This window comes from Thamnophis sirtalis, unplaced genomic scaffold (genome assembly GCF_051295495.1).
Source record: "Thamnophis sirtalis isolate CommonGarterSnake01/CBP01778 unplaced genomic scaffold, rThaSir2_p1.2 scaffold_11, whole genome shotgun sequence".
NCBI classification, from domain to species: Eukaryota; Metazoa; Chordata; class Lepidosauria; order Squamata; family Natricidae; genus Thamnophis; species Thamnophis sirtalis.
In genome coordinates this window covers 21,618,585-21,634,159 of record NW_028261391.1, presented here as the reverse complement: position 1 = coordinate 21,634,159, position 15,575 = coordinate 21,618,585, and the positions used below count along the sequence as shown (strand labels likewise).

Sequence of the window (15,575 nt, the reverse complement as noted above, 5' to 3'; positions counted from 1 at the left end):
TTATGAATGACTTGATTCACTTGCTCCTTATGTTCCACCAGACAGAAAGATGTATGTATATTTATTTATACATACATATGTACGTACATACATACAATGTCTAGGGCCTCATCCTGTGCTGGTTCAGATTGTCTATAATCTCTGGTACCAGTCCCAAGAATTAGGGCAGAGTCTACATCCATTTGCTAGCTGAAGGAGGATAGCTGATCTGCAGTACTGCTGAGCTATGCTGCCTGCTCACCAGAGAGCCTCTGCAATGGATTCACCTGATGCAGTCTCACTTGGCAACCATGTAGGGAAGCACTGCACCAGCCTCCAGTCACTTCATTTACCATTGGGCCAGTTGTCTTTGCCATTGTTGCTACTGTTGCTGGTCCTATTCCTCCCGGCAGCTCAAGCAATTAGTTGTGAGGGCGCTGAACAAGTGGTTCTTTAGACCAGTCTTCAAAATTTCAACTGTTGCAACATCTCTACAGTCATGTGATTGTGATGCAGGTGCTTGGTGACTGGATCACATGACAGCCATTTCTGACCTTTGCTGGCTTGTCCCAAGTGAAATCAATGCAGGTGGGGGGCAGAGAAGGTTGCACATTGTTCCTCTAAGTCACTCCCACTCCTGAGGAACCCCATTGTAAGATCTTGGGGATCTTGTAGACTATAATGCACACTAGTGCCACACCATCCTTTTCTATCCATATACACTAGTACCTCAATCCTCCGCTCCCCACTCTAGCATTAATCCACCCACTGGCCTGCTTGCAACTCTCTTGGGACTTTCAATGTCCTTCCAACTTTCCCTTTGCTTGTGGGAAGCTGGCAAGAAGTTGCTAGTTGGGAGGTCCTCACTTAAAGAAAAAAAGCAACAGAGACTAACTGGATTGGCGTTGCTATGCAATTTAGTCATGATGTGCTTAGTAATGGAAATTCCAATCCCATTTCCCATCATTAAATTATTTGTATGGATTATACTGAAGCTTTTACAAAATAGTTTTGAGTTTTATTTCTGGAGTTCATTCCTTCTGTGAGACAGGAAGCCCTAGTTTGATCTTATCTGGGTTTTAAGGAAGAGAATGTCCTGGAACAACCTCTTCAATTGGGATTTATCTTTTACATCAAGAAAGCATTGTCCATAGAAAAGGAGGATAAAGAATATGGTTTTTGCATATCTTTAAATGTTTTTGAATTGAAATAAAATGAATATTTATCCATAGTAATCTTAAAATTGCTTAGTCATATTCCATGTTTCTCAAATAAATTAAGAGTGTTACCAAAATGGAAACCGGCTTTATTTCAAACCTAAAACAAACATCCCTTTTTCAAACTTCACAAACCATTTCAGATGAGCTGCAGTTTGATAGAAATAAAACTTTGGATTGTGGGTGGTGTTGCAGGTTTTGCCTGAAACAAAAGTCATGGGAATCGCCAAGTAACCTAAACACTGAATGTGACAAGGATGGCATTCAATTTCCGCTTTCCTATTTTTTTCTGTGTTCATACTCCATTACTCCAATATATGTATTTTTATGTTGCAGAAAGCTACCTATTTTAATCATTGGGGTGCTGACCATCCACCCTTTATTTCCATATATGCATTTAGGAGCAACAAAAGGTCTTAGATACTGAAAAGTGGGAGATGTTACAAACAGGCTGACTGTTCTGACCTAAGCTTCCTGATACAGTAAACAGCACACACTTGGTCCCAAAAACCCTCTTTTTATTTCAAATTAATTATGTTAATTCACAGCCCGTAATGAGTCCCAAATAGTTAGAAAGAGTCCTACACTAGGCTGCCAAAGTCCTTTGGGGTAAGGCTGATAAGCACTCATCTTTATCTTCCTTGACTTAATTGGCAATTAGCTTGGCAAGGCTACAAATAGCAGAGTCAAAACACAGCTTCAGAAGGTAAACTGACCAGCATGAACCAAGTTGCTTCCTGCAAAGGCTCATATGCTATTGCTCCTCCTTTATGTCCTATGGGAGGGGCCAATCACCTCCAATCCTTACTCCAAGTGGTCCCTTCTGTTTTAACTGTTCTTACCTTCTGGCAGCTCTGCGCATGCACGCACAGGGAAGGGGAGCCTGTTCCTCTGCTTCGTTGCTGTCTGTTTGGAGGCTCCGCAGGCAGCACATAACTCCCAGATAGCCCTGGCCCCCTCTCTGCCTCCGACACAGAGCACTTGTCCAAGCCTTCCCCAAATTCCAGGACTGACACATTCCCCAACCTCCTTGCTGTCCGACTCTGCTGCCAGCTCTGCAGGCCGCCGGTGGACCACAACTGTCCAGCTCATTTCTTTTATAGATTTCCCAGCTAACATGACTGTTTCTATAAAAAAATTTAAAATGTTTTATTCACAATTTCTACTTATTCCAACAGTTCTGTTAGTGCTACCAGTACTTCATAGTTCATTGCTTCAGAGCAGAGCTGTGTCATATACTTAGCACACTTGCTATGTCCTTATCAACAATTACACTTCTCTACTGTAAGGAATGTGTATTACACTATTCCCTTTGCTATCCAAATCCCCCAAATCACAGGATTACTCCTAGCTAAGCCGTGAGGAGTTGGGGAGGGAAGGGACAGGAATAGTTTGGTCTAGTGGTTAAGGCACCAGGCTAGAAACTCAGAAACTGTTCTAATCCTGCCTTAGGCATGAAAACTGGTTAGGTGACGGACCTAGAGTCAGTTACTCTCCTAGTTCCTAGGATAAAATTGTTTTGACAACCATGGTGCTCTCACAAGAAGTTGAGCCTTTTCTGAATGTTTTCCTGGCAGCTTCAGATGAAACCCTTCTTCCCCACCTTTGGGCTTGCACCAATTTTAAACTTCTATTACAGAAGACAACTTTTAAGTCTGCCTTTTGCAGTTAGTTTGATTTGTAATTGGACAAAGAGGATTAGGTGTGTGCAAGCTACGATTCAGAGACTCCATTACTGTGAAGTAGCAAGTTCTTTACTATATAAATTTTGGTTTGGCAATAATTGATCCCTTCTGTAGGATTAAAGGACCTATTACATCAATTCCCTTCTTGAAACTTTTAAGACATTCTAGGAATTCCTGTACTCTGGAAAAAAATTTTGCTAGCAGGGTTAGTGATCCTCTTATGGTTGTGTCATACTGTGGAACAATAAGGGAAAACGGGCATCTTAAATGCCTACTGACTATGTAGAAGCTGAAAAGTTGTTTTGACTCAAAGAAAATGAAATAAGAAGTTGGATGGCTAGAAAGTGGGTTATGAAAATCTAAAAGCCTATGAATGTAAATATGAATGTATTATTTATATTTATTAAAGTGGTCTCGCCACAAGGCAACTATTATTTTGTCTGCTCTATCACAGCCAAAGAAAGAAAAAGAACAGCCCAAACCCACTTACTTTCCTATCACTAGTACATCCTTAAAAGAACTATTATGCAAATTTAAACCAGATAAAACCTTGTTCATTAAAAAAAAATTGCTAAGGAGGGCATTATAAAATGTTGTCTAACAATGCTTGGAAAGATGTAGAAATATGTGGAAAGAATTTCTGAATCTTAGGCACAAGTATGATACATTCTTCTATCCAGTCCCTTGTACTTGATCCATGCCAATTTGTCTATTAAAATCTTGATGTTAATGATGTTTGAAATGATACATATATGCGGTAGTGTTCCCCTCCTTTGCAAGGGTTACAATCCCTTTTAAAGACATACAAGATATAGAAATATTTGAGAACCATCATTGTGCCACAATTATCATGCTTTGTGACCAATTGCTTAATAGGGAAATGGAAGATCAGCTTCACACTTTCTTGCAAGATAACAATTTTCTGCACCTACTTCAATCTGGTTGTAAACCACATTTTTTAAATTAAAATTGCCTTGTCCTCCTCAACATTTGGAACTGCAGCTCTGTGCAGTTGGTCCTTAAAATGAGGTGCTGTATTTCTAAGGCTGCCAGGTAACATGCCTTTGATATTATCTAAGAATTTAATCTCATGTATATTGAAATTAATAAATCGTTATATTTGCATTTCAGCTTTAAAAGCAGATTATCAAAATAGTTTAGCTCCATTTCAGATATGATTGGACTATTTTCTAAGGTCAAGTTTAAAATATGTTTTAAAAAAAAACATTCCTGATTTCTATATAGCATCCACTGTAAAGACAAAACATAGTGTTACAACTTAAGAGGTTCATACTGAGCTATGGGGTAAATGAAACACTGGGATTTTCTTCTAGATCACCAAAACTTTTCTCTCATTTAGTGTCTGCAATTGCCTAGGTTTAATTGTGAGCACATTTATAGGTTCCTTGTTCCCCTTGTTGTTAGTTGCATTTATTTTTCTTTGAAAAGGATCCATTTCCCTGAGGTTGGGCAGCATCCACATTCAGTAAAATAAATAAAACCCATCTTTCCCAAAACTTCATGAATTGTGAGCCCCATATTAAAGCAAATGACAAGTGATATTTGCACTTAAATCTAACATGTGGAGGGACAAGCATGCATATTGAAAAGATATGTTTCTCATCAGTGGCAAACTCAGTCTTACCCAAGAATAGTTTATTTTTCTACACTTATTTAAAATAGCTTCAGAAATATAGCTATTAATACAATTATAGCTAAAGATTTTTTTTTTATTAATTAAAAGTACAAATTCTGAAACCTGAAAAAACCATTACAAATTTTAAAATTTAAAAGCATGAATGAGAGAACCAATACTGAAGATGGAACTAGCAAATTCCAAAAAAACCTACTCCCTGATCATCATGCAGCTGCTATACACCATATATGGTATGACTAACAGAAAAGAGGCTACTAACATACATTCTTTAAAATATATTTTCTACCAGGCTCTTGAGCTGTATGTTTATGTTGAACCAACTACAGTTAAGGATGATGACAATATTTACTTGGAAACCACATTTGTAGTTTATATGTATTCCTTTTTAGCAATCTCATTTTATGTGGTAACAGCTAAACATCTCTTTTCACAACATGAAAGCATGTTTAAAAAGTCCATTAATCTTTATAGCAAACTCGTTAAAAACTATTCTGAAGAAGCTGATAGGCCCTACTGCTTTTGATCATTTAATCATTTTCACTGCTATTTGCATGAACTAAAAACTGTCAGAATCAGTTTATTATCAAGCATTTCATTTTAAAACTCTTCTGGCAATTTATGATAATCTTGTCAGGTAATGCCAGGTGATTTACTGCAAAGTTCCCTCTCACTACTATTTAATACCATTATATCTTCCAAGAAAAACAAAGGCCTCAGTGAAATATGTAAAATAGCAACCAGTTATAATATATTGTTGAAGAACTATAATGCTCTTGTTTGAAGTGATAGGCCCAAATCTTAGTGGAACTAAAACCAGAACCCCTGGGAGATTTATTGCAAATGCTGATTGTTAAAAAAATGTTAAGCTTTATGAAAACTAAGATGTAATATAAATTTTAAATGTTAAAGACTATTAATATATGCTTCCCTATCAGTCAAGATAATCTCTCTCTCTCTAATTAAAGGAGTTAATAAAAATATTTTCCATCTTTCCTAATCATGCTATTTGAAATATTAGAAATTGTTATATGTTTCAATTAATTTCCTTTTTCATAAGGAAACACGTAAAATATTCAGTCACTAATATTTGTTCCTAACAGGACAAGCAATTTAAAATAAAGTTTTTGGATAATTAGCATTGTTTTATATTAATTAGTGTATAAAAATTATGGATGTGCCATCTAAACTTGTTTTCTTGCAGACATTTCATTGCCCAACTTACCATATTTTTCACAGTATAAGATGCACCAAGGTTTTGAAGAGGCAAAATTTTTAAAAAGTAGGTAGGTAGGTAGATAGAGGGATAGAGAGGGAGAGAAATACAGTAGGGAGGGTGTGTGTGTGTAGGTAGGTAAGTAGAGGGGTATTGAGAGAGAAATAGAGATAAATACAGTAGCCCATGGGGGGGGGGGCAAAAAATGACCTGTTTTTTGCTCGTTTCTGCCCTCCCCAGCCCCCAGGAGCTGTCTGAAAGCCTCCATAAGGGTATGCACGGCCATTTTGGTGAAGGGGGCAGGGCTTCAGGAGGCAAAAAATGCTGTATTCGATGTATAAGACACACCCAGATTTTCAGCCTCTTTTTTGAGGAAAAAAGGTGCGTCTTCTACTCCGAAAAATACGGTAGGTAACACCATTACTTCTAGAAGTGAGGGAGGTTTGTTCTGTTTATGTACAAGTGTCTTGCCCTACTAATGTTGGTGGAAGTGTTCTTAGTGATTGATGATGTTACCCAGGGTTCATTTCCTTGGGTAATGAAACGTCTGCAAAAAAAAAAAAAAAAGAAGAAGCTCAAATAGCCCCAAGGATCCCACATTTCACCTCAATTCTTATACAATCTTTACGTGATGTTCTGTTGGCAAGAGATTACCACTGTATGCATGCAGAGAAGAGAATTGAACATGTCCAAATAGTACAGGCTGTTACTGGCTTATTTGCAATGCTAGGTAATTTCTGACACTCTTGACAAAAGACATTGATATCAATTAAACCTTAATTTAACATCAAGTTAAAATTAAATCCATTAGAATTCAGATTTTTTCTTAACAGGGCAAAAAGTTGCTATCAAAAGCAAAAATATTATTCAATTAAATCAGGGGTGTATCATAGTATTTTCCACTGCTATGTGCAATCTTTTACTTAAGTCTTGATAAATTATCTGCAAAGTATCAAAAATATATGGAAAAACTATTTCATTTATGAATGTTAATATATGTTGGCTAAATGTAACGATAAAAAAAATAAAAGAAAGTAATATAATTGCCACAGGACTGAAGGACCAGAAGGATTTTTTAGCTGGTCTGGTCTCATTGTTACAATTCTGGGTACATACTTTCTGCTTTGAAATTAGCTTTATTTTGGGAATGAGAATTTTGTTAATCTGATTAATTTCACTTTTGCTCCACACATCTTTTAACACCTGTCCTATTCGAGGATGGATTTCAACTGGCTTAATCATTGGTAATGGTTTTTCCCTTAAAATTTTAACACGCTGACGTATTTCCTCAACTTTCTCCAGAAAATGAAGAGGAGACTCTTCTTCTTGAAACGATGTATTTAGTGACATTAGTTCAAGTTGCTCCTCTCGTATTCCTTTCAACATTTCTATGAGAGGTTCATATTCTGCCTCAATTTGCATATTCACATCATCCAGCGCTCCAAGTAAAGCTTGTTTTTTCTGATCAAGGACATCTCCAAGTCTCTTAAAATATTGCAAAACTGTTTTTTTATCCTCCTGAACAATGCTCCCACACTGAGCTTTCTGTTCCTCCAGATTCTGAATAAGCAAACAAACTTCACTCCAATGTTTATCGGTCAACTGCTCAAGGAGTCTTCCAGGAGTTTCTTTTTCTTTCATGTAGGCACTTTGTAGGTCATCTATAGGATGGCCATGATGTTTTCCTATTGTAAGACAATGGCCACACACAAGTTTTTTGTCTAGTAGACAGTAAATATTTAGTGGTTGTCTATAATGCTCACTGCAGGTAGCTACTTCAGGATGATCCTCTTGTTGATACTTTTCAATAATAGCCTTTAATGCAAAGTTTACAGGCAAAGAGTCTGTACCAGATGGAGGAATTTCAACAATACTTCTACAGTTGGGACACTTGAGAGGAAGCCTTAGGGGGCGCCATATGGAAAAATTGCTTGATATTTGAAGAATACTTTCCAAACAATTTCTACAAAATGTATGCGAACATGGCAGAACACGAGGATCATCAAATATACTGTAGCATATAGAACAAGTTAACTCCTCTTCAAAATAATGCATTTCCTACAATTTAAAAAAAGAATAAAAGTGAGATAGAGATGCACAAAAAATAGTTAAGAAATTTTAAAACACTGATAGTTCAAGGAAATTAGTTATTACATGATTCAAATGTAAATAAATCTTTTTAAAAATACAAGCAAAATTAGCCAAAACAATAAATAATTAATGCTTCATCTATTTAGTGTAGGATAGTATCCTAATTACTATTTATCTCTAATATCAATGTTTGTAGTAACTAGACAAGCAAAAAATAATCCAAAAATTAGCAAGCAACAAGATATTAACAAGAAATGCTATCAACTTTGCATCTTATACACATTTCATCATTCCATTATTTTTTTTAAAAAGAGTTAAAATACTAAGCTTTTATTAAGTTTACAGACAAAATAAATCATGGAATAATAATTCAAGAACTAATTCTGCTTTAGTTACCATGTTTTAAGTCAAGCTTAATATTTGTGGGCATAGCCCAAAGCTTCAGAGAATAAAAACAATAGATAAAACTGCTACTATAAAACAGATAAAAATCTACAAAGCCAGAGTTATTAATATCATAAAAACAAGAGCTGATTTTTAACTTCCACCAATAGAGGTGAATGCCTCTGAAATACAATTCTTCAAGTAATTAAGCAGGAGCAGTCAAGGTTCAACTTGAGGTTGTTTTTTTGGCAGCAGTGGGATGAGAATGCTGGACAAAATTGATCTAACTACTATTCTTATAGATTGATTCTTGTAATTATGCACTGTTCACTTATCTGTGGAGCAAAAACTTGATTGTTTCAAGAACTGTAGCATATTTTACAGAAAGGCAGCTATATTGGGCCAATCGCAGTAGCGGTTTCAAGTGTCATATAACTTTTTAGTGGGAAAGTGATTCTGTCCACTACAGGTAGAACTATCTACAGTATTCTTAAGCAAGACACAAGGACTTTTAAATAGAAGTAAGTTTCACAACAGTTCTCAACCCTGCAGCCATATCTCAAGTGTCTTCCCGGTTATTCCCACAAGTCAGCACTGGAACCAATAGTGGCTTTCCACAATTTTTCTTTACTTTTCATAAAGCAGAAAAATACAAATAAATCTTGCTATTCCACTCTTCCTCCCACTTCTGGTTCTAAGTTCCATTTGCTTCCACAGAAAATAGTGGTATTATTAAGAACCTTATCTATGTGATGTCTAACATATCCATAATAACTAAGTCAATGGTGCCCAAGAAGAGGAGGAACACTGACCACACATGCAAGTGGGTGGCAAACCAATGAAGGCCTAAGATATATGTGCATGAGCTTACAGCATCAGCCATGGCTAAGATCTCAGTATTACTGGCATACTTATTTCTTTAGGAGGCAACAGATGCAAAACATTTGATGGAAGGTGTAATGTCCTCAACTTGTGACCAGTTTTAAGTCCTCGACTTACTATCGACTGCAAGTCCTCGACATACGACTGACAGCCCGGCAACCAAAGGCTCGTGCCTATTGGCTAAGATGCGCCTGGCTGGAAGCGGGCTTTTTACTCTCTTACCATTGGTTGCTCTGCTTGACAGCTCCCATATAAATAGCTGTCAAGCAGAGCAAGGTGCTGAAGTGTTCTGCTGTTCCTCTGTTGGTTGTTAATCACAATAAAGTTGTTCCTTTTTTACCTCAGCCAGTCTGTCGCCTTTTCTGTCGGTCCAGACTTCTACAGAAGGTCTAAACAAACTGGGGTAGAGGGATGTTCTGACTTAATGGTTAACTCATACAGACTACTAGTCTATAGCATAGAGCCTTCTCAGAAAACATACTTTAAGTCTTTGCTGATCTCCCTCCTAACCCTGTAAGGTGGATTCAGCTGAGAGTGACTAACCCAAAGTCACCCAGCCAACTTTTATGCTTAAACTAGAACTCAATCTCATGGTTTCTAGGCCAGCACCTTTATCAGTAGTCCTCAATCTCAATCCCCAAGGATCAAACGTTTGACTACAACTCCCAAAATTTCAATCCACAATGACCAAATAATAAACAATCATATGTTGTAAAGAACAGAAGACCAAGGAAAGCTGTTTTCATATTCCTAAACTTCATCTGATTTAGTAACAGTTTTATCAGGGTATGATCACTGTTAATTGGTGATGGCCAACAATGCAGATAATAGGCAGTCCTCAATTTACCATTCCTTTAGTAACTATTTAAAGTTACCATGACACTGAAAAAAGTGAACCGTTTTTCACACTTACTATCTTTGCAGCATCCCCATGATCACATGATCGAAATATCGATGCTTGGCAACCGGCATGTATATAAGTCATCTTTTATAGAGCGTGTATATATGAGTTGCCCTGTCCTGGGGTCATGTGATCACCATTTGTAACCTTCCCAGCTGGCTTCAAGCAAGCAATGGGGGAAGGCAGATTTGCTTAATGATCACAATTCCCTTAAAAACTTTGACAAAAAAGGTCATAAAATGGGGTAAAACCCACACTTAACTGCCTTGCTTAGCAATGGAAATTTTGGGTTTGATTTGTTACCATAAGGCAAGGATGACCTGTACCGCTTGCAAATTTTCTGAATACTTCTAGTTGGCCATGACCAGCCAGAGAAAGCTGAACTGATAAGAATCCCAAATTCAAACAAAAGAAGGAAAGAAAGTGGAGTAAGGAAAAGTATCCTTACGAAGTTACACCTGCTGGGATCGCCTCTTCTCCAGTCAGTTAGGTGCCAGGCAAAACCTCCCCCCACAAGAGCATCTATCTTGTCTAAAGAGACAGTGACATTCCCCAAAAGAAAAACTCACAGGGCGAGAGATTAGCGATGACCATAAGGCAGGGATGCTGACAATCCCTGCCTTTAAGTAACCTGTCAGCTCCAGAAAACAAAGGGTACACTAATTGCAATTGAATCCATATAGAGACGACCATATAGAGACTGATTGACAGAGCCGAAGAAGCTTCTTGGATGAGAAGCGACACGTCTTCAAGGAAAATCAAAGAAAGTCCAGTTGCCTCTTGGAAAAAAAGCACCTTTGGGATAACTCTGACCTGGATGACTGGGGAATCTCCATTGACATATAGAGACGAACAGTCATCTTCCGATAAAACCTCCCCTTCGCAACCGAAGTTACTAGAGCAGCGTCGAACTCTTTCAAAATCACCTCGGTCCCTCTCCACTCACAGGTCACCGAGGGACCGAAGAAGCAGGAACCGTCCCTCGCTTCGTTGCAAACAAGCACGGCGCCGATTCCCTCCCCACCCACCCCCCTTCTCCCCGCCGTTGGAGTTCACCTCAGCCTCCCGCCGGATTCCCGAAGCGCCAAGCAGGCCGCCGGTTCCCCCAAACTTCTCTTGTCGCGGCGAAGGAGCTTCCCCCCCACCGGAGACGGCATCGGCGGCCTCCTAATGATGCTCCTCCACCCGCTTCCAATCAGAAGCAACAGGAAAGGTGCAAGAAAACGGCCGGGCCGCTTCGCTGCTACGCACGCGCTGAAAGAAGCCGAGCCGGCCTCGAGCCAATCAGAGTTCTCGGAAGCTTTCGTTCAAAAAGGAAAGGAAACGAGGCGGGAGGGTGGACTGCGAGGCATTTCACCGCGAGATGGCCGTTAACGGTTGCCCGAGGTGGGCGGGGCTGGAATGTAATTTGCATCTCTTTGTTGTTGGGCCTCACTTAACCGCCCGAGGTTGTTTCTCTCCCCCCCCCCCCCGAAGATTGTCTGGAAGACTAGGAAACAAAACGCTCGGTTCTGTCTTTCAAACGTTCGCGATTTTAAAATGAGGCGGAAATTAACACCCGCATCCGAAAGCACGCCGAGGTGCTGCAAAGTTTGTCTAGTTCAGTGTTTCTCAACCTTGGCAACTTGAAGATGTCTGGACTTCAACTCCCAGAATTCCCCAGCCAGCGAATGCTGGCTGGGGAATTCTGGGAGTTGAGGTCCAGACATCTTCAAGTTGCCAAGGTTGAGAAACACTGGTCTAGTTAAGTATGGTGTGGTGATGATGGGTAGCAATGCGACGTAACAGTTTGCCAGGCGCGCCTATTGCTGCTAGGTGACTGGATTTGACACCTTCCTCGTGGAGAGCCTTGACTGCCCCAACAAGAGCTCAGATGTTGCGCTGGAAGCAAGTACAGTGTCCCTTCACTGGGTTGCTTTGGGCCAGTCATGTTCTCTGAGTCCAACTATCCCACAGGGGTGTTTACGGAAAATAACTAGGAAGAGGGGACTGCAAGGAAACCCCTATACTAAAGGATGACAGCCTAAAAAGCAAAACCTCTGACTTGATTCACATCCAAGTATATTCAGTTGATAAATTAATTTCACCTTTTGCAATAATTTTATTGATTATATGAAATAGATAAAACAGATGCAAAAAAAAATTCCTAACAAAACAATACATTAAAGGGGAAAAAATAGAAAGTGCGGGGGGAACCCCCACCCCCCAAAAGGGAAAACAAATTAAGAAAAAGAAACCTCCAGCTTCAACCTTAGCAATATTATTCAACATTAACAATTTAGCACTGTCTCCTAAAGTACAATCCGCTACATCTTCATTCCATCTACCACTCCACTTTATATAAACTAGTCTATAAATCCTCTGTCTTATTAATCAGGAAAAGTTCAGTGTGTTAACAAAAACACCTACTGGTAGCAACATAAATATATTTCCCTACTTCTGTTTAAAATCTAATCCCTCTAATTACTGTCTATAATAATACTAATCCAATCTCAGCAAATATTACAAAAAATATTAAGCATTATCAAAACCAACTTTTTATATCGAAACTACTAACAGATACTACAAACTAACCTATTATACCCAATTAAACATTTCCAAAGTGAAAACTATTCAAAGTAGCTATTAAACATCATCAAATATAGTGATGTGTTGTTATGATTTGTTGCAGTCAGCCAGATGTTCAGACTGGATGTGGCATTTTTATCCACCTATCAAGTCCTTCCCAATGACCTGGGATATAGGCAGATGTGGATGTTTGATGGTGTTGACGGTATCCTTGCAGGATGTAAGCTATTCCTAGTATAGCTGCTTTTTGCAATTGACCAATAATGATTTTGTCAATGACAATGATGTTTAAGTGATGCTCCAGTTCTTTTGGGATTGCACCCAAGGCACCTTTCACTGTTGGTACCATCTTTGTTTTTTTTTGTTTTTTTTTGCCACAGTCATTCCATTTCTATTTGCAGGTCTTTGTAGTTTATCTTTTCCAATTATTCTGTCTTCAGGTACTGCCCTGTCCACTATCCAGAGTTGTTTGTCTTTCTTATCCACAGTTAAGTCTATAGCAGCTACCTGTCTGTTTGAATTCTAAAGTCCCTGAGCAATTTAATTTCTTATTTTTTAAGGGAAAAAAATCAGATTCAGAAAAATTGTGAAAACAAAACACTCAGAAACAACAATAAAACAGTAGGGAAAAAGTCTTTTTTTTCTTTTTATGACCCTGTAATCTCTTGCTTTGGGGTCCGGGCAACTGAATGCAACTGAGCATTTACTGGCTAGATGCCCTTTCTGATCAAAGTTCACAGCAGATACCTTCTCTTTGCACCCTGAGATTTTGTTGCTGTCTAGGATTAAATTCTCCTCAACCTTCTTAGTGGGAGGCAAGCATCTTCACCTCTTCACCTACCATACCTTTCTGCTGAGATAGTAGAAAAAAACTCAGATAACAATTGGAAATATAGAGGAAACAGCTGATTTGAACTACACAAATGATAACAAGTCAAATAGACTTGAAGAAGAAAAGCATGCTTTGGCTGATTATGTAAAAGACAGCCAAGCATAAGTGTTGATGCAAGTTAAAAACTAAAACTTACTGAATGAACAGGGCACAAAACATGAATATCAAAATAAATAACATGAATAGAATGTTGGCAAAGAAAAACATAGCAAAGAAAATAAGAAGAAATAAAACCTGGCCATACCTTTCAACTGGAAAAATGAAGCCTGGACTAGGCCTGCTCAAGAGCAAACTATTCTAAATAAAGCAATCAAAACCAAAATTGAAAAATAATGATTCAAAGTGCAGATGGTATAAAGAAGCATGCAAAAAAGGCACAAACTGATTATAACAACAACATAACAGAGTCACCAAAAGAATTCACTTGAAAATCTGTAAAAAATATTTGCCTGTAATGAAAAACTGGTGGGAACATATGTTTAAAAAGTAATAAAAATGAGCATGTTAAAATATTGTGGGATTTCTGAATACAGACTGACAAAGTTTTGGCATATAACACACTGGGTTTAAGAAAAAAAGTGCATAATTGATGTGATAATACTTGAGTTTAGTAGAATAGGAGACAAAGAATTGGAGAAGATAACAAAGTATCAAGATCTGAAAACTGAATTTGAAAGATTAACATAGACCACTCGTGGTTCCAGTGGTTATTGACACAATGGATGCCATCACAGAAAATCTTGGATGGCACTTGGAACATCTGTACATCGACCAATTTTCTCTCTTTCAATTATCAAAGGCTGCTTGGATCTGCACATATACTATGCTTATACATTACATCAGGGCTGTCAAACTCACATCGTCATGTCTCGGGACTTTCCCTCCCTTCGCTAAACCAGGGTTAGGCATGGCCAGCATATGACGCATCTGGCCAGTGGGCTGTGAGTTTAACACCCCTCCATTATATGATATGTTCAGAACTGTAGCTGCTTCCAAAATGGCACCTCCTTCTGGGATGGCACAAGATGGTACTTCGGCTGATTCTGTTTTGGAAAGGTGATTTCTGAAGACCACCTTTTGCAAAGCATACCCAGATGATACACTGTGCAGCCTTCCTATACAGTAGTTGCCATCCTAAAAGCTGATACTATTTGGAAGAGGTCACAATTCTTGCGGTCTGTGAATGATGGCTGATTCTAGAATAGCATGAGGTGGCTTAAGGCTGTGAGGTGCATTGGCTGGGCACTCTTGGAACGGTGATCTTTGGAAGAGGTAAATAGAGCAAGGCTTGGCGGGGAAGAATCCAAGGATGTGGCATCCAGCTGGAGGGAAGCAGGCCCAAGGCCTGTGGGAACCCAGTCAAATGAAAGAAGTCCCAAGGAACCCAGTTGGGTGGGATGGAGGCAATTTCTGTGTTCCTGAGCAGCCATATTACTAAATGCCCAAACTGTGATCACATTATTGGGGGAGAGGGGGATTGCAGCAATCATAACTTAGGATATAGGTAGTAAATTTAACTAATGGTCTTAAACTGAGGTCTACCTGAACTCTTTAGTTTTTATTTTCCAGTCTTGAATTTCGTATGTATCATCTTTCAAGCAAAAGATCTAGAACCGTGATGGCAAACCTGTGGCACGCGGAGCCATTTCTCAGGGCATGCGAAGTGTTGCCCTGTTAGCTGGCCAGCACACATGCGCACGCTGGCCAGCTGACTTTGGCCTTCTTTTGATGCCATTTTTTGCCCTCCGGAGGCTTCCCTGAAAAAACGGCCCTAGGGGCAAACTGGAAGTTCAGGAACGAACTTCCAGTTTGCTCGTAGGACCATTTTTCACCCTCCGGAGCTTTCAGTAGGCTTCCCTGTTGGCTGATTTTTGCTCTCTGGGGAAGCCTCCTGAAGGCCCCTGAAGTCTCCGGAGGGCAAAAATCAGCCCTACAAGCAAACTGGAAGTAACTTCCCATTTGTCTGTAGGGCCGATTTTTGACCTCCGGAGCCTTTAGGGAAGCCTCATGAAGGCTACGGAGGTCGAAAATTGGCCCTACAAACCAGAAGTCACCATTCTCGAACTTCTGGGTTCCCCATAGGTCTGTTTTTTGCCCTCCGGAAGC

General features: G+C 39.1%; 1 protein-coding gene across 5 annotated transcripts; it reads right to left on the bottom strand.

The window, feature by feature from the left end:
- Positions 1–4,590: 4,590 nt before the first annotated feature.
- On the bottom strand, positions 4,591–11,229 carry TRIM59 (tripartite motif containing 59). 5 transcript variants are annotated; one of them, XM_014067937.2, is made up of 2 exons: positions 11,066–11,229; positions 4,591–7,809 (listed from the first exon to the last, which is right to left on the bottom strand). In XM_014067937.2, the coding sequence occupies exon 2, from the start codon at positions 7,804–7,806 to the stop codon at positions 6,628–6,630; it is 1,179 nt and encodes a 392-aa protein (XP_013923412.2). In that variant the 5' UTR covers positions 7,807–7,809; positions 11,066–11,229; the 3' UTR covers positions 4,591–6,627. The 5 variants fall into 5 exon arrangements, with proteins under 5 accessions (XP_013923412.2, XP_013923415.2, XP_087581433.1 ...); XM_014067940.2 differs by lacking the exon at positions 11,066–11,229 and adding an exon at positions 10,823–10,993; XM_087725307.1 differs by lacking the exon at positions 11,066–11,229 and adding an exon at positions 10,458–10,805.
- Positions 11,230–15,575: the final 4,346 nt, after the last annotated feature.